Source organism: Poecilia reticulata, chromosome 11 (assembly GCF_904066995.2).
Source record: "Poecilia reticulata chromosome 11, P_reticulata-male-v2, whole genome shotgun sequence".
Classification (NCBI taxonomy): Eukaryota; Metazoa; Chordata; class Actinopteri; order Cyprinodontiformes; family Poeciliidae; genus Poecilia; species Poecilia reticulata.
This window is the reverse complement of record NC_088840.1, coordinates 29,892,423-29,916,283: the sequence shown is the minus strand read 5'-3', so window position 1 is coordinate 29,916,283 and position 23,861 is coordinate 29,892,423. Positions and strand designations below refer to the sequence as shown.

The following is a 23,861-nucleotide window of genomic DNA, read 5'->3' as shown; positions in this document are numbered from 1 at the left end:
CCGGTTCGGGTCGACTGGGTTCAGAGGAGGAGCGGGCCCAGTTCTGGTCCGGTCCGGGATGAATATCCAGTACGAGGAGCCGAACCTGGGCAGCAGCAGCTACAGCGTGGTGGGTTCGTTCCCGAAGAGCTTCGGTTATGGCGGGGAGGACCAGAACCAGGACCTGGACCCGGAGGAGGCGAACCCGTCCGCCAGCAGACCCAGAATCCTGCTGATGGGTCTGAGGAGGAGCGGCAAGTCCTCCATCCAGAAGGTACCGAGGTTCTGACCCAGCAGCAGGCCGACCACCGGTTCTGATCCAGAACTCCCTGTGGTTCGGACCGACAGGTTCTGGTTCTGAAGATGTTCTGTTAAACTCAGAGTAACAGTTTAATCCGGGTTCTACGTCAGATTATGACAGGAAGTAAGATTAGTTTCCATGACTACCAATTCTAGAACCAATCAAAGTGAGGATACGCCATAACTTTAACCAGCTGAACTGAAACTAGTTATAGATCTAGAGTTATAGATCTAGAGTTGTAGATCTAGAGTTATAGATCTAGAGTTGTAGATCTAGAGTCAGCACAGCTCTACTTATTACAGCTGGAAACTGACCTCTGACCTGAACCTTCACAGCCACATGAAGACGGTTACAAAGTCGGCCTTCTGTCACCTGAAGAGCATCTCTAAGTTTCTGATGTTTCCACGTTGAGCTGAAATGCGCGACATAAATGAATGTGACTCTCTGAACATGTTCCTCGGGGCCGTCTGTCCCGGTCCAGGTGGTTTTCCATAAGATGTCTCCCAACGAGACGCTGTTCCTGGAAAGCACCAACAAGATCTACAAGGACGACGTCTCCAGCAGCTCCTTCGTCAGCTTCCAGATCTGGGATTTCCCCGGACAGGTGGATTTCTTCGACCCGACGTTTGACAGCGAGATGATCTTCAAGGGAACCGGAGCGCTCATCTTCGTCATCGACGCTCAGGTAGCAGGTCAGGGCTCAGTCACCTGACCGCCACGGGCCAATCAGGGACGAGGTTCTGATCCATTAATCTGGTGAATTCACATGCTGCAGGTTCTTCATTAAACTGTTTTTATTCTTTAAGAAAATAAACAATTTAATTCCTTTTTAAATAAATTCCCAATTGTTTTGCCAGGAGTTGAATAACAAAGTTCTGTTGATCAAAAAACTCTTCTGCTCAATGTCTGACCATCAATTATTGATAACGGATTAATAACTGGATAGAAAAATGTGATGACAGGAGATTTTTCACAGAAACTAAAACTATGAATGCTAAATGTTTACATGTTGTTTCTGCTCAGGGCTCTTTCAGTTTCTAACTCCTGTAAAATATTCTTATTTGTTCAAACTGTCGTGTTTTGATATGAATCTGAGAAAAAATCTTCATGTTCTAACTAGAAACAACCAATCAGAGCCAGGAGGCGGGTCTTAGAGCTGTCAATCACAAGCTCCTGTGGCGCTGCCCATCCTCTTCCTGTCTGCTACGCTGCAGCTAGCATAGCCCGTCATGAAAGCTAAAGCTAGTTAGCATAGCCATCGATGACGGTGGATAAACGGTTTTCCTGTAACGGTAAGTTGTTTCTCTGTCATTAGCACATCTAGCAGTGATTACAGGAGGATTGACTGACAGCGCTAAGCCCCGCCTCCTGGCTCTGATTGGTTCTTTAAGCAGATCAGTCTGATTAATCGTTTCAGTCGTAGAGCAGACGCTTGGTTTGTGGAAATCCTGCAGATCAGCGGTTTCTTCAGTTCCTCCAGCGTCGTTCTGTAGTCCCCCATCGATGCTTCCTGGATTATAATCCGCTGTAATCTCCAGGACGACTACATGGAGGCTCTGGGCCGGCTGCACCTCACCGTCTCCAGGGCCTACAAGGTCAACCCGGACATCAACTTCGAGGTTTTCATCCACAAGGTGGACGGACTGTCTGACGACCACAAGATCGAGACGCAGCGAGACGTCCACCAGCGAGCCAACGACGACCTGGCCGACGCCAGCCTGGACAAGCTGCACCTCAGGTGAGCCGGACCGGACCGGAACCGGCTCGTCTGGACCGCCTCTGATCGTCTCCCCGCTCCGATCCGCAGCTTCTACCTGACCAGCATCTACGACCACTCCATCTTCGAGGCCTTCAGCAAGGTGGTGCAGAAACTCATCCCTCAGCTTCCCACCCTGGAGAACCTGCTCAACATCTTCATATCGGTGGGTTCCAGCGCCGCCGCCACGCCGGGTCCGGTCCGGTCCGGTCCGGTCCCTAACATCCGGTCTGCTCTGCAGCACTCGGGCATCGAGAAGGCCTTCCTGTTTGACGTGGTCAGTAAGATCTACATCGCCACCGACAGCTCGCCGGTGGACATGCAGTCCTACGAACTCTGCTGCGACATGATCGACGTCGTCATCGACGTCTCCTGCATCTACGGGTGAGCAGAACCGGAACCGGTCCCATCAGAACTTCACCAAGATGGTTCTGATTATGGATGCAAGTTACAGATTAATGAGCATCTAAAGTTGATTGATAATCGGCCATTTTCTTAACGAGCTTTTCTTGAATTATTTTGTGTCTGATGTATTAAAAACTGGTTGAATCAGCAGAAAAAGGTGGTTTTTCTCACAACAATAAAATTACAAATATTCATAAAATATAACAAAACAGAAACCTCTAAGATTGATGAATAGAAAAATACAAAGATGAAAAGATTAAAATATGTAAAATGTATAATTCCTGATCATCTGGTTGCTTTGTTTTTCAGTCCATTAATTCACGACAGACCTCAAAACCAACCGAGTCCAATTTTTCTGCTTCACAGAAGGAAAACTGGACGAACCGCAGCAGCTATTGCCTCCGTTTGTCCGTCATAAAATCTTCGCCTTCTCAGCAGATCTGTAATTTTTAACGGAGAAGTTGACGTTAAAAGTACGGAGAAGAATTATGGACTTAAGGAGAGACTTATGGATCTTGCTGAGACTTTATATTTCAAAACTGAACCACTTAAAAGCTTTTTACTTCCCAAACCAAACCCTTTCTGTTGTGTCCACCATTTTATTTTCTGGCTCTGCTTCAGGATGACCAGCAGCGCCACCTGCTGACTGGAGGCCAAACTAAAACAATGAAACAAGGTGTAAGTGATAAAAGGTTGGAACTACTTTTAATCTAATAAGTCATTAAATGACAAACAATTGTAATGTAGCCATAGTTATGGAATGTTTGGAGATGGTTCTGATGGTTCTGTTGGTTCTGATGGTTCTGATGGTTTTGTTGGTTCTGATGGTTCTGTTGGTTCTGATGGTTCTGTTGGTTCTGATGGTTTTGTTGGTTCTGATGGTTCTGTTGGTTCTGTTGGTTCTGATGGTTCTGTTGGTTCTGATGGTTTTGTTGGTTCTGATGGTTCTGTTGGTTCTGTTGGTTCTGATGGTTCTGTTGGCTCCTCCAGGCTGATGGATGGTGGCGCCGCCTACGATGACGAGTCTCTGGCCATCATCAGGCTGAACAACTCCACGGTTCTCTACCTGAAGGAGGTCACCAGGTTCCTGGCCCTAGTCTGCATCCTGAGGGAGGAGAGCTTCGAGAGGAAAGGTCTCTGTCGCTCCGCTCTCACTCTCACCTGCTGTTTCATTTCATCTGACGCTCCGCTCTCACTCTCACCTGCTGTTTCATTTCACTCTGACGCTCCGCTCTCACTCTCACCTGCCGTTTCATTTCACCCTGACGCTCCGCTCTCACTCTCACCTGCTGTTTCATTTCACTTTGGTCGCTCCGCTCTCACTCTCACCTGCTGTACATTTCACTCTGACGCTCCGCTCTCACTCTCACCTGCTGTTTCATTTCATCTGACGCTCCGCTCTCACTCTCACCTGCTGTTTCATTTCACTCTGACGCTCCGCTCTCACTCTCACCTGCTGTTTCATTTCACTCTGACGCTCCGCTCTCACTCTCACCTGCTGTTTCATTTCACTCTGGTCGCTCCGCTCTCACTCTCACCTGCCGTTTCATTTCACTCTGGTCGCTCCGCTCTCACTCTCACCTGCTGTTTCATTTCACTCTGGTCGCTCCGCTCTCACTCTCACCTGCTGTTTCATTTCACTCTGACGCTCCGCTCTCACTCTCACCTGCTGTTTCATTTCACTCTGACGCTCCGCTCTCACTCTCACCTGCTGTTTCATTTCACTTTGGTCGCTCCGCTCTCACTCTCACCTGCTGTACATTTCACTCTGACGCTCCGCTCTCACTCTCACCTGCTGTTTCATTTCATCTGACGCTCCGCTCTCACTCTCACCTGCTGTTTCATTTCACTCTGACGCTCCGCTCTCACTCTCACCTGCCGTTTCATTTCACCCTGACGCTCCGCTCTCACTCTCACCTGCTGTTTCATTTCACTTTGGTCGCTCCGCTCTCACTCTCACCTGCTGTACATTTCACTCTGACGCTCCGCTCTCACTCTCACCTGCTGTTTCATTTCATCTGACGCTCCGCTCTCACTCTCACCTGCTGTTTCATTTCACTCTGACGCTCCGCTCTCACTCTCACCTGCTGTTTCATTTCACTCTGGTCGCTCCGCTCTCACTCTCACCTGCCGTTTCATTTCACTCTGGTCGCTCCGCTCTCACCTGCTGTTTCATTTCACTCTGGTCGCTCCGCTCTCACTCTCACCTGCTGTTTCATTTCACTCTGGTCGCTCCGCTCTCACTCTCACCTGCTGTTTCATTTCACTCTGACGCTCTGCTCTCACTCTCACCTGCTGTTTCATTTCACCCTGACGCTCCGCTCTCACTCTCACCTGCTGTACATTTCACTCTGGTCGCTCCGCTCTCACTCTCACCTGCCGTACATTTCACTCTGGTCGCTCCGCTCTCACTCTCATCTGCCGTACATTTCACTTTGGTCGCTCCGCTCTCACTCTCACTCTCACCTGCTGTTTCATTTCACTCTGACGCTCCGCTCTCACTCTCACCTGCCGTTTCATTTCACTCTGGTCGCTCCGCTCTCACTCTCACTTGCCGTTTCATTTCACTCTGACGCTCCGCTCTCACTCTCACCTGCTGTTTCATTTCATCCTGACGCTCCGCTCTCACTCTCACCTGCTGTACATTTCACTCTGGTCGCTCCGCTCTCACTCTCACCTGCCGTACATTTCACTCTGGTCGCTCCGCTCTCACTCTCACCTGCCGTACATTTCACTCTGGTCGCTCCGCTCTCACTCTCACCTGCCGTACATTTCACTTTGGTCGCTCCGCTCTCACTCTCACCTGCCGTACATTTCACTCTGGTCGCTCCGCTCTCACTCTCACCTGCCGTACATTTCACTCTGGTCGCTCCGCTCTCACTCTCACCTGCCGTACATTTCACTCTGGTCACTCCGCTCTCACTCTCACCTGCCGTACATTTCACTTTGGTCGCTCCGCTCTCACTCTCACCTGCTGTTTCATTTCACTCTGACGCTCCGCTCTCACTCTCACCTGCCGTTTCATTTCACTCTGGTCGCTCCGCTCTCACTCTCACTTGCCGTTTCATTTCACTCTGACGCTCCGCTCTCACTCTCACCTGCTGTTTCATTTCATCCTGACGCTCTGCTCTCACTCTCACCTGCCGTTTCATTTCACTCTGGTCGCTCCGCTCTCACTCTCACCTGCTGTTTCATTTCACTCTGGTCGCTCCGCTCTCACTCTCACCTGCTGTTTCATTTCACTCTGGTCGCTCCGCTCTCACTCTCACCTGCTGTTTCATTTCACTCTGACGCTCCGCTCTCACTCTCACCTGCTGTTTCATTTCACTCTGGTCGCTCCGCTCTCACTCTCACCTGCTCCAACGGTCTGGAGAGTCTGGAGAAGAAAATGGCTGATGGAAAAACATGTTCTAGACTTTAGTCCTTCCTTGTGTCCTTGTCTCCTTCCTCCCTGTGCTTTTCCAGGTTTCTGTCCTCTGTAGGACAAAATGTCTTGTTTTCTGTGGAAAAGAGCCCAACAGGAAGTGACCCGTGTTCTGCTTCCTGTCCAGGTCTGATCGACTATAACTTCCACTGTTTCCGGAAGGCGATCCACGAAGTGTTTGAGGTGGGAAGCCTTTTCGACGCCTCCATCTGGACGTCGGCTACTTCCTCCGGCACCAAGCAGTCGGCCCAGAAGAGCCCGGTTCTCAACGGGAGCGCAGTGTAAAGTTGCTGGAGGCCCGGAAACCTCCAGAACCTCCAGAACCAGGCAGCTGGACACAGAATTATTCCCAGAGACACAGACAGGAAGCCGACTGGAAAACTCCAAGGTCCGGATCCATTTTCCAGGTTCTGTCTCGAGGATGCAGATGGTTCTGGAAGCTGAAATGTTTCCCAGTAAGCCCAGCTTACTGGTTCCCAGCAGGTCCGACTGGAACCCATAGAACCTCCGTCAGTGGAGACGGGCCTTTATCCCTCAGTGTGAGGTTAGAGTTTAGAGTCCAGGACAGAACCAGGACTGGACCAGAACTGGTCCGGTTTAAACAGAACTGACCCAGTTTGACCAGAACAGAACCAGAATCGGACCAGTTTGACTCTGCTGGTTCCAACTGAAGAAGCTTTTAGCCACAGATCAGTTTGATGCTTTTATTTTGGTGTGGATTTTTAATTAAAAGGTTCTGCAGAACTTTGTGTTTTGTTTCCGTTGAAGAACAATAAAGTTTTTATGTTTCAAAACCGTCTCATTTATGCTAGCAGTTTAGCTTCTCCTAGCGTATTGATGTGTTTAGCAGTGAATATAACTTTATGGTCAGAAGGGCAGCCATTTTGAAAATGTCCAACTGCAAAAGGAAACATGAAGAAAATGTTTGATTTGGTTCAAAATATGATTTGACACCAAATTTATTCATTTAATTTGTTATTTTGGTGCAAAAATTCATTTTCCATAACTGTGGCGGCCATATTGAAAAATCAGAAAATAATCAGTAAATACAATTTCCAATTATGTATAATTTGACACCAAAAATATTCATCTGTAATAAATGTTGGTCTTTTTTTTTGGTTTTGTTTTGTTTGAAGCAGCTGTGAAGCTGTTTGGATCCGAACTGGAACCATCAGAACCAGAACCACGACTCCAGTAGTTCACCTGCCTGATGCTGGTGACGCAGAAATGTTCTGAGAAACTTTTATCTGTTGTTTAAAGTCAACTTTAAAAATTGATGAATGAATCTGATCAAAACATCTGCAGCAGAACTCCTGCTGTAACTACGACCCTCCGCCAGCAGGGGGCGGAGTAACTCCACCTGCAGATGAATGAACGGGCAGACTGCTGCTCAAACAAGAACCGGTTCTTTAATACGTTCTTTTCAGTTATGTGAGATTTATCAGGACTTTCTGCAAAAGAAGCTGAACATGAACAACAGAGCCAACGGATCTTGAGACAACAGAAATATTTTTAAATTCATAAATGTTTTAGGAAACATTTTTCAAAACTACACGAGAAAATTATTCTGCTTTTGATTTTTGCTATTATAAAATGTTCTCTTCTAACAGAAGAGCTAAATTCATGGTAATAACATGTTAACCGTGTTTTCAGCCCCATTTCAACGTTTTTAAAAGTGAAATAATTTAATTACGAAGGTAATTAAACATTACAACTCAAAAGTCTAATGCAGTAAATAATCTTACATACTTCCCCCTCTTTAAATCGGTTCTCCGATCTGATAATAAATAATGAAATAAAAATGAGGAAGAGGAGAAGAGGAGGCGGTCCGCTCCTCCTCCGCCTCAGTCCGTGGAAACTTCCCGACGCGTGGGAGCAGCGAGGAGTTCCGGAGATCCGCGACGGTGAGTTCACCTTTACTGACTCGGTTGGGGGCAGCGGGGGTCACCAGGGGTCATCTGGGGTCACATTTAAGGTTTAATCTCTGAGCTGCGCAGGCGCAGAGTCTCACCTGTCCTCACCTTGAGCTCGGAGCTGATTGGTTAATTGACTTGAAGGTTTCTGTCGCTGGTCCGGAAACGGATCAGGAACTGTTTGGTTCAAGGTTCAAACAGACTCAGAACCGGACCGAGGCATAAGCAAACTGTGCTGCAGGGAGCTGAGACCGGAGAACGCTGAAAATATTTCCCTTAAGTTTATTTATTATTATTATTTCAATGCTCTCATAAAGAGGATAATATAAGTTCAGTAGTTTTGTTATTAGTCACAGTTTTGTGACATTTCACTCTCAGATTAGCTGGAAAAAAGGTAATTTTACCAGGTAGACCCGTAATCTTGGTTCTGTTCTGCTCCAGAGTCTTTCTGGTCTTTGTGGAAATCCTCCCGCCTTAACATCAGCATAAAGATAATTCATGACAACCAAACAGGAATCTGTCTGAAGGCTTTCTGTCACCTCCCAGCAGTAATTTTTATTATTTAGTTTATTTAGCCTGAGATCAGAAACTGGATTCGTTTTTCAAAGTCATATTTTCATTTTACTTTTTCATTCCAAAAATGCCACAATTTCAACCCAAAATTTAGCTTCCAACTAAATTTTTACTTTCCAAGCCAAATATTTAGTTTCCAACTAATTATGAAGTTATCTAACTAAATATTCAGGTACAGATTTAGCTTCAAATGAAATGACTGAGTTAGCAATATAAACATTTAGCTACTATGCTAAATACTTAGCTTTAAAAGTTAGCAGGCTAAATTAGTGTCGCTTTATTTGCATATGAAATAGATTTTGTCTTTTCTAGCTGTCATGGTAACTCAAAGCGGAAACAAGAAAGCCGCGTTTCGCTCATGCGGATGTGACGTCAGCGCCGTACGTGCAGAGAGCCCATTGAAGTTCTTCTAGAGAGTATTCAGAACTTTATTGGACCTGGTTCTAGAACCTCCATTTTCCAGCTTCTGACTCGCCCGGTCCGGTCCGGTTCGGTTCGGTTCGATCCGGAAAAGCTGTTAAATCTTCTGAAACATAAGGTTCTGATGGAGCAGCCAGCCGGGCCGCCGGTCCAGATGGCCGCAGTGAAATCTCCATAAAAGGTTCTGAATGTAATCTGGGCCAGAGGCTCTGACGGGTTCTGTAACGGACGGGTTTATGACGCCTGATGATCCAGATTGTTCTGACACCGGAACCCGTCCGGAGACACTTTCCATCTGGCTCCGACTTCCAAGCGGGCCGAACCGAGCCGGTCCGTAAGCCTGTCCAGAACCAGAACTGACAGGAAGGAATGTGTTTAATGTCTGAGCTCCAGGGCCAAACCGGAACCAGAACCAGAACCAGACCTGCGGTCCCACTCTGCACGTCCGGGTCTGACCTGGTCGGGTTCGGGGGAAGTTCTGCTGAAAGAAGCAGCAGGTGTTTCTGAGCAGGAAGGAAGTCCATTGTTGTGGTTCTGCATTCCGGGTCGGCAGCCGAACCAGAATAGAAACCCGAACCTCTGAGGACGTTCCAGGAGGAAGCCTGTCTGCTCCTCTGACCCAGCAGAGGTTCTGCTTCCAGAACCGAACTCTACCCTCCTTCTGCCGCAGCAGAACCGCAGGTCCAGATCGCTGGTTCTGACCCGCTTTCTGACCCGCAGGACGGAACCATGAGCGAGCCGCCGAGCTGCCGGAGCTGCAGCGAGTCGCTGAGCGGACAGACGGTCATCCGGGTGGCGGAGGAGCCGCTGTGCGTCCGCTGCCACCAGCGGCGCCACGCCAACACCTGCCAGGTGTGCAAGCAGCTGATTGGACACGACGAGAAGGTACGTCCTGCACGCGACCGGGCCGGAACCAGGCGCAGCCCGGGCCGGAACCAGGCGCTATGGGTCAGTGCTGGTGACCTGCTGCTGCTGCTGACCTCAAACTAAATGTGATTATTTTGAATCAGCAGCTAAAGACGCAAAGCGCGTCATCAACACTTTATTCAAACCTTTTGCTCATATTAACTTTGAACTGAATGAATGAAACAAACAGTTTTAGTTTTTTCTGCGAGCTTATTTCTGACTGTCTGACGTCACCGGGCCACGCAGATAAACGTCAGATTAGAAATAATATGGAGAAAGTTATTCATATTTATATTTCCCAGTGTTTCTCAGATGCTCCACAAACTTAATAGTAAATGTATTTATTTATTGATATATTCTTTTCTGTCTTTGGCGCATATATATCTGTGATGTCACTTCCTGAAAATCATTTCTCAACCCAATTATATATATATATATATATATATATATATATATATATATAACAATAGGGGTTCAGATCTGCCACACCAAGGTGTCGGTGGTACTAAGAGGCCCCTGAATCAGTCCAGCACATCACAGCAGGGAGCAAGAAGCTGGCAGGGACAGCGAACATGGAACAACATAATCATGTGACCGGCATCATGAACAGGAACATCTGGAGAATATGGACTGGAAGCCCAGAGATCAGAGTGGGAAAAACCCCAAAGGTGGTGGAAAACCAACCAGACTTTGTGGTGGATGTAGCAACAGGTGATACAACATCAGGAAGAAGGAGAAACTGGAGAGAGAGAGAGAGACAGAGAGAGAGAGAGAGAGAGAGAGAGAGAGAGAGACAGAGAGAGAGAGAGAGAGACAGAGAGAGAGAGAGAGGGACACAGAGAGAGAGAGAGAGAGAGGGAGAGACACAGAGAGAGACAGACAGAGAGAGACAGACAGACAGAGAGAGACAGAGAGAGAGAGAGAGTGAGGGAGAGAGAGAGAGAGAGACATGGCATCACATGTCAGTTTATCGATTTATTACATATTAAATTAATGTTAAACTGTGTTTAGCGGCTGAAGCTGAGCCACTGAGACCAGATGGAAGAACATGGCTGGTCCTGTGGGGCGCAGAGGGAGCTGACCTTTGACCTGCTGTGAGGTTCCAGCTGGACCGTCCCGGGCAGGAAATGGTTCCTCTGGCTGTTTTTAGACTTTCAGCTCGTCTGCAGGCGGCGGCTCCACATCCTGGAGATAAGGAACCTGACGGATGAGGCCTTCAGGTTCAGTGGGAAAAAGCAGCTCTGGAGGAAGCAGATCTCTGATAGGCTGTGAGTTATGGCCGTTCAGGCTCTGCTCTTCCTCCTCCTCCTCTTCCTCCGCTCACATAAACAACAACACATCTTCATCGCTCTGCTTCCCGTCGCCTTAATGGAGCCGTCCATCACCGCGGCAGCCGGCCAGCAGGGGGCCCCGCAGCGCCTGCTGTCACAGTGAGCCGGTCCGCACAGACCCAGAAGAACCAGCTGATGACCTCTGACCTTTCACCAGGCACCGCAGGGGACGCTCGCTGTGGGGCCACAGGTCAGCTCACCTTCTGATCCAGAACCAGAACCAGAACCGGAACCTGAAACAGAAGCAGAACCGGAACCTGAACTGGAACCAGATCCTGATCCAGAAACAAAACCAGAACCGGAACCGGAACCAGAATCTGAACCTGAACCAGAACCAGAACCGGACCCAGAACCAGAACCAGAACCAGAACCTGAACCGGACCCAGAACCAGAAACAGAACCGGAACCAGAAACAGAACCGGAACCAGAACCAGAACCAGAACCGGAACCGGAACCTGAAACAGAACCAGAACCGGAACCGGAACCTAAACTGGAACCAGAAACAGAACCGGAACCGGAACCTAAACTGGAACCTGAACCTGAACCAGAACCAGAACCAGAACCGGAACCTGAACCTGAACCAGAACCAGAACCAGAACCGGAACCTGAACCTGAACCAGAACCAGAACCAGAACCTGAACCGGACCCAGAACCAGAACCAGAAACAGAACCGGAACCAGAAACAGAACCAGAACCAGAATCGGAACCAGAACCGGAACCTGAAACAGAACCAGAACCGGAACCGGAACCTAAACTGGAACCAGAAACAGAACCGGAACCGGAACCTAAACTGGAACCTGAACCAGAACCAGAACCTGAACCTGAACCAGAACCAGAACCAGAACCAGAACCAGAACCTGAACCAGAACCAGAACCAGAACCAGAACCTGAACCAGAACCAGAACCAGAACCAGAAACAGAACCGGAACCAGAAACAGAACCAGAACCAGAATCGGAACCAGAACCGGAACCTGAAACAGAACCAGAACCGGAACCGGAACCTAAACTGGAACCAGAAACAGAACCGGAACCGGAACCTAAACTGGAACCTGAACCAGAACCAGAACCTGAACCTGAACCAGAACCAGAACCAGAAACAGAACCGGAACCTGAAACAGAACCGGAAACAGAACCGGAACCTGAAACAGAACCAGAACCAGAACCGGAATGATCCTTCTCCAAGTTCTTGGTGTTGAAGAGTCGGTGGGTCGATTCCTTCTCTTCATGCCAAAGTGCAGCTGGTCCATTCTGACATGCTGCCTTCAGGAACCGGCCGACAAACGGCCTCTGCCTACGCTTCGCCCTAAAAAGGACGTTCCCTTTAACCTTTAACCTTTAACCCTAGCTTGGAGGGCGTTTCCTAACATGTCGTTTCCTTTAGCTTTAGCTTTAGCTTTAGCTTTAGCTTTAGCTTAGCAACCAGCTAAAAGAGATGGAAGGAAAACACACAGTTATTTATTCTCAACACATTCTAGACCAGACCAGAAGAACTGAACAAGACCGGACCGGACCGGACCGGACCGGACCGGGCTTGGATCATGTGGTTCAGAGGAAACCATAACTAAAAATTAGAACTTTACAGAACTTTTATTTTGAAAGAGCTGCATGGATTCTACGCTCAGAAGAAGTTTGGACTCGTCCGTCTGTCGTCGCTAAGCAACTTTCAGATGTTTCAATGTTTCATTTCTGATTGAAATATTTTAACTGTGACCCCCCGACCTCTGACCTCTTCCTTGTCTCTGCAGGAGCTGGTGCACCAGGACAGATTCTTCCATGAGAACTGCTTCAGGTGCTGCAGCTGCAACCGCTCTCTGGCGGCCGAGCCGTTCACCCAGCAGGGCGGCGCTCTGCTCTGCAGCTCCTGCTACTGCAGCCACTTCTCCTCCCGATGTGCCGCCTGCAGCCAGAGCGTTCAGCCAGGTGGGGGCGGGGCTTCAGCCAGGTGGGGGCGGGGCCTGCAGCCTGGTGGGGGCGGAGCATGCAGCCTGGTGGGGGCGGAGATGCAGCCTGGTGGGGGCGGAGATGCAGCCTGGTGGGGGCGGAGATGCAGCCAGGTGGGGGCGGGGCTTCAGCCAGGTGGGGGCGGGGCCTGCAGCCTGGTGGGGGCGGAGCATGCAGCCTGGTGGGGGCGGAGATGCAGCCTGGTGGGGGCGGAGATGCAGCCTGGTGGGGGCGGAGCATCCAGCTGAGTGGGGCGGAGCATGCAGCCAGGTGGAGCGGAGCATCCAGCCAGGTGGGGCGGAGCATCCAGCCGGGTGGGGCGGAGCATCCAGCCGGGTGGGGCGGAGCATGCAGCCTGGTGGGGCGGAGCATGCAGCCAGGTGGGGCGGAGATGCAGCCAGGTGGGGGCCGGGCTTCAGCCAGGTGGGGGTGGGGCCTGCAGCCAGGTGGGGGCGGAGCATCCAGCTGGGTGGGGCGGAGCATGCAGCCAGGTGGGGCGGAGCATCCAGCCGGGTGGGGCGGAGCATAAGGCCAGGTGGGGGCGGAGCATCCAGCCAGGTGGGGCGGAGCATCCAGCTGGGTGGGGCGGAGCATCCAGCCGGGTGGGGCGGAGCATGCAGCCTGGTGGGGCGGAGATGCAGCCTGGTGGGGCGGAGATGCAGCCTGGTGGGGCGGAGATGCAGCCTGGTGGGGCGGAGCATCCAGCCAGGTGGGGCGGAGCATGCAGCCAGGTGGGGCGGAGATGCAGCCAGGTGGGGCGGAGCATCCAGCCGGGTGGGGCGGAGCATCCAGCCGGGTGGGGCGGAGCATAAGGCCAGGTGGGGGCGGAGCATCCAGCCAGGTGGGGCGGAGCATCCAGCCGGGTGGGGCGGAGCATAAGGCCAGGTGGGGGCGGAGCATCCAGCCAGGTGGGGCGGAGCATCCAGCTGGGTGGGGCGGAGCATGCAGCCAGGTGGGGCGGAGCATCCAGCCGGGTGGGGCGGAGCATAAGGCCAGGTGGGGGCGGAGCATCCAGCCAGGTGGGGCGGAGCATCCAGCCGGGTGGGGCGGAGCATAAGGCCAGGTGGGGGCGGAGCATCCAGCCAGGTGGGGCGGAGCATCCAGCTGGGTGGGGCGGAGCATCCAGCCGGGTGGGGCGGAGCATGCAGCCAGGTGGGGGCGGCTGACCTCATCAACAGAAGTATTTATTTTTGTCTTTATTCATGTCTGATTGATAAACTAGCCTCCGGCCACCAGGTGGCAGCAGTGCTGAAATTAAACAGCCTTCTGTGGCAGGATGACCTGGGTTCTGTTGGTTCTGTTGGGTTCTATAGTGTTCTTTGTGGGCCCGGTCCAGGCGTGCTGGTGCTGGCCTCCTAAACCCAGAGGACCTGGAGTTTCAGCCGAGTCCGTTTCGCGTCCCGCTGTCCGTCCTAGCAGTCATAAAACCCGGTGATTAAGGGTTCTGGTTCTGGTTCTGGCTCCAGCGGCTGATGGACTCCAGAGGCTTCAGAGCGCCGTCGCATGCCGAGCTGCGGCTCTGCTTTCCCTCAGATTGTCTGGCAGCCAGACCAGCAGTTTGTTCTGGTTCTGGTCCAATCGGAGCGGCGTCTGTCCCTCAGGGTCCCGGATGCTGGAGTACGACGGCGCGGCGTGGCACGAGGACTGCTTCCTGTGCAGCGGCTGCAGGAAGCCGATCGGAGCCGAGGCCTTCGTCCCGGACGCCGGGCGCTTCTACTGCCTGGCCTGCTACGAGCAGCAGGTGGCGCCGCGCTGCAGCCACTGCAGGAAGGTGAGGAAGAACCGGCCCGGCGCTCCGCTTTGGGCTGCAGCTATTCTGACGATTAATCGGTGACAAAACGGCACATTTTTCATACAATATGAGAAACATTTCTTTTTCAATAAAAGAAAATCTACATTTAAAAGTCAAAACCTCCATTCCTTCAGTGAGCATTGCTAGCTGAATAAATGCTAGCTGAATAAATGCTAGCTGAATTAAATGCTAGCTGAATAAATGCTAGCTGAATAAATGCTAGCTGAATAAATGCTAGCTGAATAAATGTTAGCTGAATAAATGCTAGCTGAATAAATGCTAGCTGAATTAAATGCTAGCTGAATAAATGCTAGCTGAATAAATGCTAGCTGAATAAATGTTAGCTGAATAAATGCTAGCTGAATAAATGCTAGCTGAATAAATGCTAGCTGAATAAATGTTAGCTGAATAAATGCTAGCTGAATAAATGCTAGCTGAATAAATGCTAGCTGAATAAATGTTAGCTGAATAAATGCTAGCTGAATAAATGCTAGCTGAATAAATGCTAGCTGAATTAAATGCTAGCTGAATAAATGCTAGCTGAATAAATGCTAACTGAATAAATGCTAGCTGAATAAATGCTGACAGAAACGTGAAAAGCTTCAACACAGGGTTCGAACCCCGACAGAGGAATTCTGGGTAAAATTGATTTACAAACATTTTTAATCTTAAAGGAAAAACGTTTATTGTTTTAACCGTATTGGCTTTCAGAGTCCGAATCCTGAACGAGTTTTTCACTCATCGGTTAATCAGTTAACCGAATTAGCTTCATGCTGTCTGGAGCTCCTGACCCGGTTCCGACCCGGTCCTGACCCGGTTCCGACCCGGTCCTGACCCGGTTCTGCCCCGCTGCAGGCGCTGACTAAAGGCGGGCTGACGTACCGGGGCGAGGTGTGGCACCGGGACTGCTTCCTGTGCTGCGGCTGCGGCTGCGCTCTGGCCGGGCAGACCTTCACGTCGCAGGGCGAGCGGCCGTACTGCGTCAGATGCTTCAGCAGCCTGTACGCCAAGAAGTGCGCCGCGTGCAACACGCCCATCACAGGTGAGAGTCGGAGCAGCGGGCTGGTTACCCGCCACAATAAAAGCCTGCAGGAAACGTGAATCTGCAGGAAGAACAAGCAGAAATCATCATCAGGTTTTCATCTGGAGAATCAAATCTCCTCAGAAAGAACCTGAGAAAGATGGCGGCCTGGTGACGGAAAGCTGCGTCCAGAATAATTTCATTTTTAGTTTTTTGGTTGTTTTGGTGGCGCGACTTCCTGTCTAGTAATAAGACAAACAGCAAATCATTTTCAATTACGTTACATTTGAGGCGGATAGTAAATATATAGCTATAAATGCATAAATAGTTATATTTGAATTAGTTTTTAGGGAATTAAACTTTTCGGATTTGTTTTGCTAAAACACACTTCTCACTTTTATTTGAGTAAAACCTCAGGTTCCTCTTCCTGGACCAGTTTAACCATAACTTGTTATTTTTGTCAGTTTGATGGCGTCATAAATATTAAATCAGATGTTATGATTTAACCCTTTCACTCCACATTACAGCTGAAGTGGTTTATTGATCAGCATCACAAGTTTAAACAAAGTGATATTAGTTGTAAGCGAACTGGATGACCCGGTTCTGACCCGGTTCTGACCCGGTTCTGCAGGTTTTGGCGATGGGAAGTACGTGTCGTTCGAGGAGCGCCAGTGGCACCAGCCGTGCTTTAAATGCTCCCGCTGCTCCGTGTCGCTGGTCGGGTCCGGGTTCTTCCCCGACCGGGACCAGATCCTCTGCGCCGACTGCAACAGCGACGACTGAACACCGGAACCGGTTCCGAACACCAGACCTCGTTCTGCTCACCGGATCATCGCACCGCTTATGTTTGGCACAAATCATAAAAGGTTGAAACACGAAACCGTCTGTCTGGTTTTATTCGTTATTAGAACCGGGTCGGCCCTTTGGTTCCAAAGGTCGATTTGGACCAGAACCCGGTGCTGATGACCCGATTTACTGCTGGGTGAGTCGGAAACACTCGGGAGATTCTGGATCGTCGGCCCGGTTCTGATCCCAGCAGCTTCCTGAGGCTCTAATCCGGGGATCTGGACTCGTCGTGTTTAGGAGTCGAACTGACTGATCAGAACCTCCCGGTTCTTAAACGTATCTTTGGGAAGATCAGAGGGAACCGCCCCTCCGTGATGTCATCGATGATGTCACCAGTGATGTAATAGTCTAAATGTTTACAGACCAGAACCTCGGTGCTGGTCCTCTTTGATCGTGTTGATGTTGGACCGGGCCAGCTCCCTGTCAGATGTTCTGCTTAGAGTCCGGCTCTCATGCAGGACGTGAGACGGAACCGGAGGTCGGGCTCAGAGGTTCTGCAGGCTTCCTGCTGTGAACGGACTGTGATGGACTTTATAATCTGACTTAGGGTCAGTGCGGGGTCACGCGGCTGAGGCGTTCCCATGACTCCCCTCCGGTCTGGTTGACCTTCCTCTCCTGTCCCAGCGGCCCGCCAGGCCCGGCCCACTCACCAGCGGCCCGCCAGGCCCGGCCCACTCACCGGCGGCCCGCCAGGCCCGGCCCACTCACCAGCGGCGCGGGATGAAGATGACCTTCATCATCTTCCTCAGGGCGGAGGCAGCTGGCCTTCAGGTGCAGCCAGCCCCGCTAGCCCCGCCCCCCCAGCAAACATTAGCATGGAAGGCTACTAGCTGCCGCAGCCAAACACGAACAGCAGGTTGGATTATTTAGCCTGGCAGAAACACAAGGGCTTCAGGTGAAAGTCATATTTTCACCATGTCATTTATAAATGTAACAGTTTCAAGATAAACATTTAGCTCCAAACTTCAGGTTTAAATGAATAAATATTTATCTCCAAGCTAAATATTTAGCTACTACCTAAATGTTAATAGCCTCCCTGGCATCTAAAGCTAACGAGCTTCAGCTCAATATTAGCTTCAGCTCGTTAATTTGCTCAGGATCTGAATATTTAGCTTAGCAACTAAATATCGCTAAATAACCAAATTATTCTAGTTCTTTTTTGACCGTGTGACTTTACAAAACTTTACACCGAAAGTTCGGTTCCTGTCATCCCGTCCTGTTTGTGTCTCTGGGCCCAAATGTTCGGAACCAGCTGTGCTGCAGTTGATTATTCAGTTAGTTTTAGTCGCCAGACACCCGCTGCCCCTCCTCTGGGTCAGAACCACAGCTGTGGCTCAGATAAACCGGCTGTGAGTTCTGGGTCATCCCAGCGGTTCCAGTTCGGTCCATTCCTCCCAGCGATTCAGGCCCAGTTTATTATTGGGTGAAGACATTCGGTGACGTCATCCGGGTGGTTCTGGTTCTGACTGGTCCACTAATAATTATTAACCTCTGATGGAGATTGCTGAAGACACTGTTTGTTCACAGAGTGCTGTATCTAGCATCACAGAAAGTTGAGTGGAAGGAAAAAGTGCAGCAGCACCAGGGAGAACAGCCACTGTGAGCAGATTGTTAAGCAGAATTCATTCAGGAATCTGGAGCAACTTCAGCAGGAGTCAGAAAATCCAGGTCCACCAGAATCGGAACCGGGCTGAGGGGAACCAGAACCGGTCCAAAGTCATCTGGACATCCAGTGACGCTTCCATTTTTGGAACTGCGTAAGCCAGAAACCCCACAGTGCATCAAATGAGTTGAACTCACTTTTGCTTTGATCACCTTTAAGTCTTAAATTTAGATTTTTGGACAAATACTCACTACAAAAAAGTTAAAAACATTTAAAACATTAACTGATTTCCCATAATTTAACTTATTTATATAATGTACAGTGTTCGTGTGCTGAGAAGCGATCAGAAACGGCAGAGAACAGGTTCGAGGTGAGGCAGGCAGTTCTCTGGCCTCCTGGCAGGGGGCGCTCATGATCCCAGACATCGGTTCTGTGACTCCACAGCTGCAGAGTAAGAGACAGCGCGCTAGCCATACGGTAAATCAGTCAAGCATAGCGATATATTTATTGTTTTCTCCTCTCTTCCGACGTCAACATTTCTACACTAGAAGAGTTTGAGAGACAAGAGACATGAAACGTAAGAAGGGACGCGAACATAGAGTAACGCAATAAGACCGGGGAGAAAACTAACGCGAGATCGGCGGCACAATCCGCCGCTGTCACGGGATATTTACGGGAAATAACACGGAAGTACGGGGGTAAAAAAAAAAACAGTAGTTTCCGGCCAAAATGGGAGACATGACGGGTATGATGAAGTGGCGTTGTTGTCAAGGCAACCAGTCTGCGTGTAGCTTTACCGATATAGAGGGACGGAAGTGGTTTTGAGTTGTTCTTCTACGGTTTTCCCCGTTGCTGTGGCGCATAAATGAGTAATGCCTACATTTCCAACTTTGATTGAGTTAATGTAATTATTCCACCGTGGCAATGGCTGGCATGTACAGGAAGTCTTTGGCTCTCCAGCGTTGTGCGCATGCGTGAAATTTCCGTGTGTAAACAATGACTGAGGTGGTTTAGATTTGTAATTCTGATGATTAAATCGGCGCCTCACCAGGTCTGAACCTCACCGCACGTCATTGAACCAGAGGTAGAACCGAGCTGAAGGCTTCTGGCGCCTCCTGCTGGCGGCTACAGGCATTACAGCTGGAACTACACTAGTCAGAAATCCAACGTTGTTTTACGTTTTATGAAGAAATACAAACGTTTCCGTTATGATCATAGTAAATAGTATTCGGGTATAAATAAAACCAGATTGTTAGGAAAAGGCCTAATAGATTATTATTCAGACCTAAAATACATGCAGGGAACCCCGGTGCCATGTTGTTTCTGACCCAGACTGGTTCCGACCCGACTCTGCTATCCACTCAGAACCAAATCACTGATCACATCTGAAAAACTCGGTCATCTGGCCGGCTCGGCCCGGTGATGGACAGCAGAGCTTCCAGAAATCAAACATCAGCGTTTCCAACATTTTATTGGTTTTCTGTAAAACAAGCAGCTGATAAAACAAAGACAAACGAGCTGAACAATAAATACAGGATGGTTCTGGTGGTTCTGGTCCGGACACAACCAGGACACCAGGTGGGAATGTTTCACACTAAAGTCCAGAAACACGCTGGTCTGCAGAGGTTCTGGAGTGGCCCGGTCCATCAGGTGGAGTAATCCTGCAGAACAGAACAGAACCAGGTCAATGGAACCAGAACCTACAGCGCCCCGCTGACCCGTACCGCTGGTTCTGCTCTACTCACAGCTCTGGGTTTCTTGTTGACCTTCATGTCGAACCTGAAAACAACACAGAGTGGTCCGGTTAGTTCTGGACCAGAGGTTCTGATTCTGGATGGGAACGCTGGGGGCAGAGCCACTACAGAACCAGGAAGAAGTTTGGAACCCAAACGGGTCAAATAGAACCTTCAGGGTAAAACCAGCAATGAGTCGGTTCTGGAGTGAAACGAGATGCAGAGAAAGTTCTGATGGAACACAGGCATGCATCAGAACCGGGCCATGCATCAGAACCGGGCCATGCAGTGAGAATATCACAAAACCGCAAGACGAAACAGCAGACAGGAAGTAGAAACAGCAGACAGGAAGTAGAAACAACAGAGCAGGAAGTAGAAACAGCAGACAGGAAGTAGAAACAACAGAGCAGGAAGTAGAAACAACAAAGCAGGAAGTAGAAACAGCAGACAGGAAGTAGAAACAACAGAGCAGGAAGTAGAAACAGCAGACAGGAAGTAAAAACAACAGAGCAGGAAGTAGAAACAGCAGACAGGAAGTAAAAACAAAAGAGCAGGAAGTAGAAACAACAGAACAGAAAGTAGAAACAGCAGACAGGAAGTAGAAACAAAAGGGCAGGCAGTAGAAACAGCAGACAGGAAGTAGAAACAGCAGACAGGAAGTAGAAACAACAGAGCAGAAAGTAGAAACAGCAGACAGGAAGTAGAAACAAAAGGGCAGGCAGTAGAAACAGCAGACAGGAAGTAGAAACAGCAGACAGGAAGTAGAAACAACAGACAGAAAGTAGAAACAGCAGACAGGAAGTAGAAACGAAAGGGCATGAAGTAGAGTAGAAACGAAAGGGCATGAAGTAGAAACAACAGAGCAGGGAGTAGATACAACAGAACAGGAATTAGAAACAGCAGACAGGAAGTAGAAACAAAAGGGCAGGAAGTAGAAACAGCAGACAGGAAGTAGAAACAGCAGACAGGAAGTAGAAACAACAGAGCAGAAAGTAGAAACGAAAGGGCATGAAGTAGAAACAACAGAGCAGGGAGTAGATACAACAGAACAGGAATTAGAAACAGCAGACAGGAAGTAGAAACAAAAGGGCAGGAAGTAGAAACAGCAGACAGGAAGTAGAAACGAAAGGGCATGAAGTAGAAACAACAGAGCAGGGAGTAGATACAACAGAACAGGAATTAGAAACAGCAGACAGGAAGTAGAAACAAAAGGGCAGGAAGTAGAAACAGCAGACAGGAAATGGACACAGCAGAGCAGGCAGCAGGCAGGAAGTAAATTTCAGACTTACTCAAAGTCATAATCAAACATGGCGGAGGGGCTGAGGGAGCGTTATGGAGGAAGAGAGCAGCAGCTGTTAGTTCATCAGACGGTGCCGACCGGCAGACCGCCAACCTGCTGCAGCTGCAGCCCACTGACGATCATTCACATGGTTCTGGAACTAACCGGGTCTGAACCGGTGTTCTGTCCATCTGTCATACCTCGTCAATCCAGCATACGTCGTGGTAATGCACATCGATGTTACGTCTCATAAATCCGTCATACGTGTTGAAGTTTCATTTTGTGTGTTTTATGTCTCAGAAGTTTACAGTAAATAAAAAATAAAATCTAGTTATTTCCGCGCAGCGTCCAGAAAGATGTTCTGCTCCGGTCAGCATGCAGATATTCAGATTAGCTACAGGGACAAAATATCCCGCGGGACCAAATCTGTAGTCAAACAGTATTTATAGTAATAGACGCCAAACGGACTGATGTCCTGTTTACAGTTTGGTAACGATATTTAAACAGCAAAAGTCATTTATGTTAATATGTTTGATTCATTAAATAACATTTACCGTCTGAGAAATAACTCACAGGTATGACGGATTGATAAGAAATCTGCTGAGTAAGCAGAACGTGAGCATGACCATAAGGTAGGACGGATTGACGGTATGACAGATAGTCAGAACACCGGTTCGGAACCGGCAGTCGGGTCCGGGTTCTACAGGTTCAGACCTTCTAACTGGATTATCGGCCCGTCAGAACCTGCTGTGGATTCTGTACCTGTGTCTATTCTTGTTCTTCCTCTTCTTGTGGTTGCCGTGGTGACTGCTGGACGAGGACGATGACGCGGCTTTCTGAGGCTTCAGGTCCTGCAGCGCCGAGTCCACGTCCTCCGTGTCGTCCTGGCTCGGCTCATTCTCCTGGTTCTGAAGGTCCGGAGACGTGTCACTCTCTGTGCCGCTGCCGGCTTCGCCTGCAGAGACCCGGCAGAACATCAGAACCAGCAGGGGGCGCTGCGGCGGCCGTCAGACGGTTAAACACCACTCACGCTTTTCATTCATGTGATCTGGGATCCCTCCGAGCGCGCACACCGCCTGCCAATCACAACGCAGACACCGGCATGAGCTCGCTACTCAAACAGAACCAGAACCAGACGAACAACAGAACTCACAGCGACAGACGTCACAGACGACTTGCTGAACAGACGCTCCGCCTCCTTAAACTTCCGGTTCCTTCTGTCAGTTTTACTGTTGGAGTTTCTGTGTAAAACAAAAGGAGGGTCTGGTCATCAGAACCAAACATCAGAATCAGGTAGAACCCGTCAGACCCTCCTCCTCCTCCTCTTACTTCTGGTTGGTGAGGTAGCGGTCCCATCCTCGGATGATGTTTCCGTACATCTGGGTGTCCTCCAGGTAGCTGCCCTCAAAGGCGTAGATCTGTCTCTCCAGGTTCACCAGCGTCTCCTGTTGGGTTGAAACAGAGAGCTGCTCAGGTGAGGGACATGTTTGGACAAAATCAATATGATTGGATAAAATAAATAAATTAAAAGGAAATGAATCAAATTTTACCCCATTTAGTTTTCCTTATTTCTAGTAAAAAGGGTTAATCTTAAACATTTTTCTTTTAAGTGTAGTAAACTGCAATGTAGCTTTAATTGTAATTCTGCTGTATGTTCTTATGTTGTATTTTGTCCTTTTATTCTAATTGTTATAAATATATTGTTTTACCTTTGGGTGTCTCGACGTTCTTACTTACATTTGAATTGCAGCTAAATTTCTCCACTCTGGTACAATAAGAGATATTTCTATTCTGTTTAGATTTCAAACTACTAAGACATAAGCTTATGTTTGTTCTTCTGGAAGTCATTAAATAATAATTTCAACAGTTATTTATGTCCTCTTTAACAGACTGGATGTTTTATTGATATCGCGAGATTTCAGTCAAACCGTTGGCGGCTGTACGTTTCCGTGCAAACAACGGAGCATTATTAACACGTTTATTCTGAATGTTTCAACGATAATAAACATATGTAAGCCTTTAGGAAACACTACCTGGGCTTTTTATCCATTCAATAATTTTCTAATATAGTTTTATATGCGTTTTGAAAGGAAAGTAACCGTTGAGTTACCAAGAGCTAAACGCTAGTTAGCCTCCATTAGCTTAGCATGTAGGCCTCATTTAATGGCGGAGCGACTAATTCCGCGGATAAAACCCCCAAAATCCACATCTACTCACAGCCAGCTCCTGTTTCCTCTTCACCAGCTCCGCTAGTTCCCTCCTGGTGTCCGGGATCTGAGGTGGGGTGGCCTTAGCGTGCATCGCCATGACGGGAGGAGGCTTTCTGGAAAACAGCAGCGGAGGAAAAGGTAGAAGCAGCGGGCTGCAGTGGTCGCAGGGTTCCGATACTTCCGGCAGGGGGCGCTCCAGACCACGGCAGGGCTCCAGAAGGACTCAAAACAGTTACTATGACAACCAGTCCATCTTATCTGCAGCTTCACGTTCATTTCTGATGTTTTTCAATGAGATCTGATCAGCGAAGATGCCGATTTATCAGTTTATTCGTTTTAATTGTTTTTTCACTGTGTTCAAAGTTTTATCACCAGCATTTATCCATCGAAGTTTTCCAAACGTTTCTGGTTTTCCTAAATATTTCCTA

At 49.0% G+C, this 23,861-nt stretch overlaps 3 protein-coding genes and 1 long non-coding RNA gene across 9 annotated transcripts; 2 read left to right on the top strand and 2 right to left on the bottom strand.

Moving 5' to 3' along the window:
• The first annotated feature begins 58 nt into the window (after positions 1-58).
• Positions 59-6,659, top strand: LOC103473076 (ras-related GTP-binding protein C-like). Its single transcript, XM_008423016.3, has 7 exons — positions 59-253; positions 762-965; positions 1,819-2,018; positions 2,088-2,202; positions 2,278-2,420; positions 3,432-3,574; positions 5,993-6,659. Exons 1-7 carry the CDS (start codon positions 59-61, stop codon positions 6,148-6,150), a joined length of 1,158 nt encoding a protein of 385 aa, XP_008421238.2. The 3' UTR covers positions 6,151-6,659.
• Positions 3,777-4,337, bottom strand: LOC145553838 (uncharacterized). The gene is made up of 3 exons (XR_014089881.1): positions 4,275-4,337; positions 3,980-4,192; positions 3,777-3,852 (listed from the first exon to the last, which is right to left on the bottom strand). It is a non-coding gene; the product is annotated as an uncharacterized LOC145553838 (long non-coding RNA).
• Positions 6,660-7,670: 1,011 nt separating the features above from the next.
• Positions 7,671-16,642, top strand: LOC103473075 (four and a half LIM domains protein 3-like). 4 transcript variants are annotated; one of them, XM_008423014.3, is made up of 6 exons: positions 7,671-7,769; positions 9,492-9,656; positions 12,754-12,928; positions 14,551-14,720; positions 15,597-15,783; positions 16,394-16,642. In XM_008423014.3, exons 2-6 carry the CDS (start codon positions 9,501-9,503, stop codon positions 16,543-16,545), a joined length of 840 nt encoding a protein of 279 aa, XP_008421236.2. In that variant the 5' UTR covers positions 7,671-7,769; positions 9,492-9,500; the 3' UTR covers positions 16,546-16,642. The 4 variants fall into 4 exon arrangements, with proteins under 4 accessions (XP_008421236.2, XP_017162782.2, XP_081468973.1 ...); XM_017307293.2 differs by lacking the exon at positions 7,671-7,769 and adding an exon at positions 8,897-9,399; XM_081612847.1 differs by lacking the exons at positions 7,671-7,769; positions 9,492-9,656 and adding an exon at positions 10,600-11,198.
• Positions 16,643-19,663: 3,021 nt separating this feature from the next.
• Positions 19,664-23,636, bottom strand: meaf6 (MYST/Esa1-associated factor 6). 3 transcript variants are annotated; one of them, XM_008423011.3, is made up of 8 exons: positions 23,441-23,636; positions 22,553-22,668; positions 22,377-22,464; positions 22,254-22,299; positions 21,986-22,178; positions 21,234-21,263; positions 19,957-19,990; positions 19,664-19,872 (listed from the first exon to the last, which is right to left on the bottom strand). In XM_008423011.3, the coding sequence occupies exons 1-8, from the start codon at positions 23,528-23,530 to the stop codon at positions 19,858-19,860; spliced, it is 612 nt and encodes a 203-aa protein (XP_008421233.1). In that variant the 5' UTR covers positions 23,531-23,636; the 3' UTR covers positions 19,664-19,857. The 3 variants fall into 3 exon arrangements, with proteins under 3 accessions (XP_008421233.1, XP_008421235.1, XP_008421234.1); XM_008423013.3 differs by lacking the exon at positions 21,234-21,263 and having other exon boundaries at positions 23,441-23,635; XM_008423012.3 differs by lacking the exons at positions 19,957-19,990; positions 21,234-21,263.
• Between the last annotated feature and the right edge of the window lie 225 nt (positions 23,637-23,861).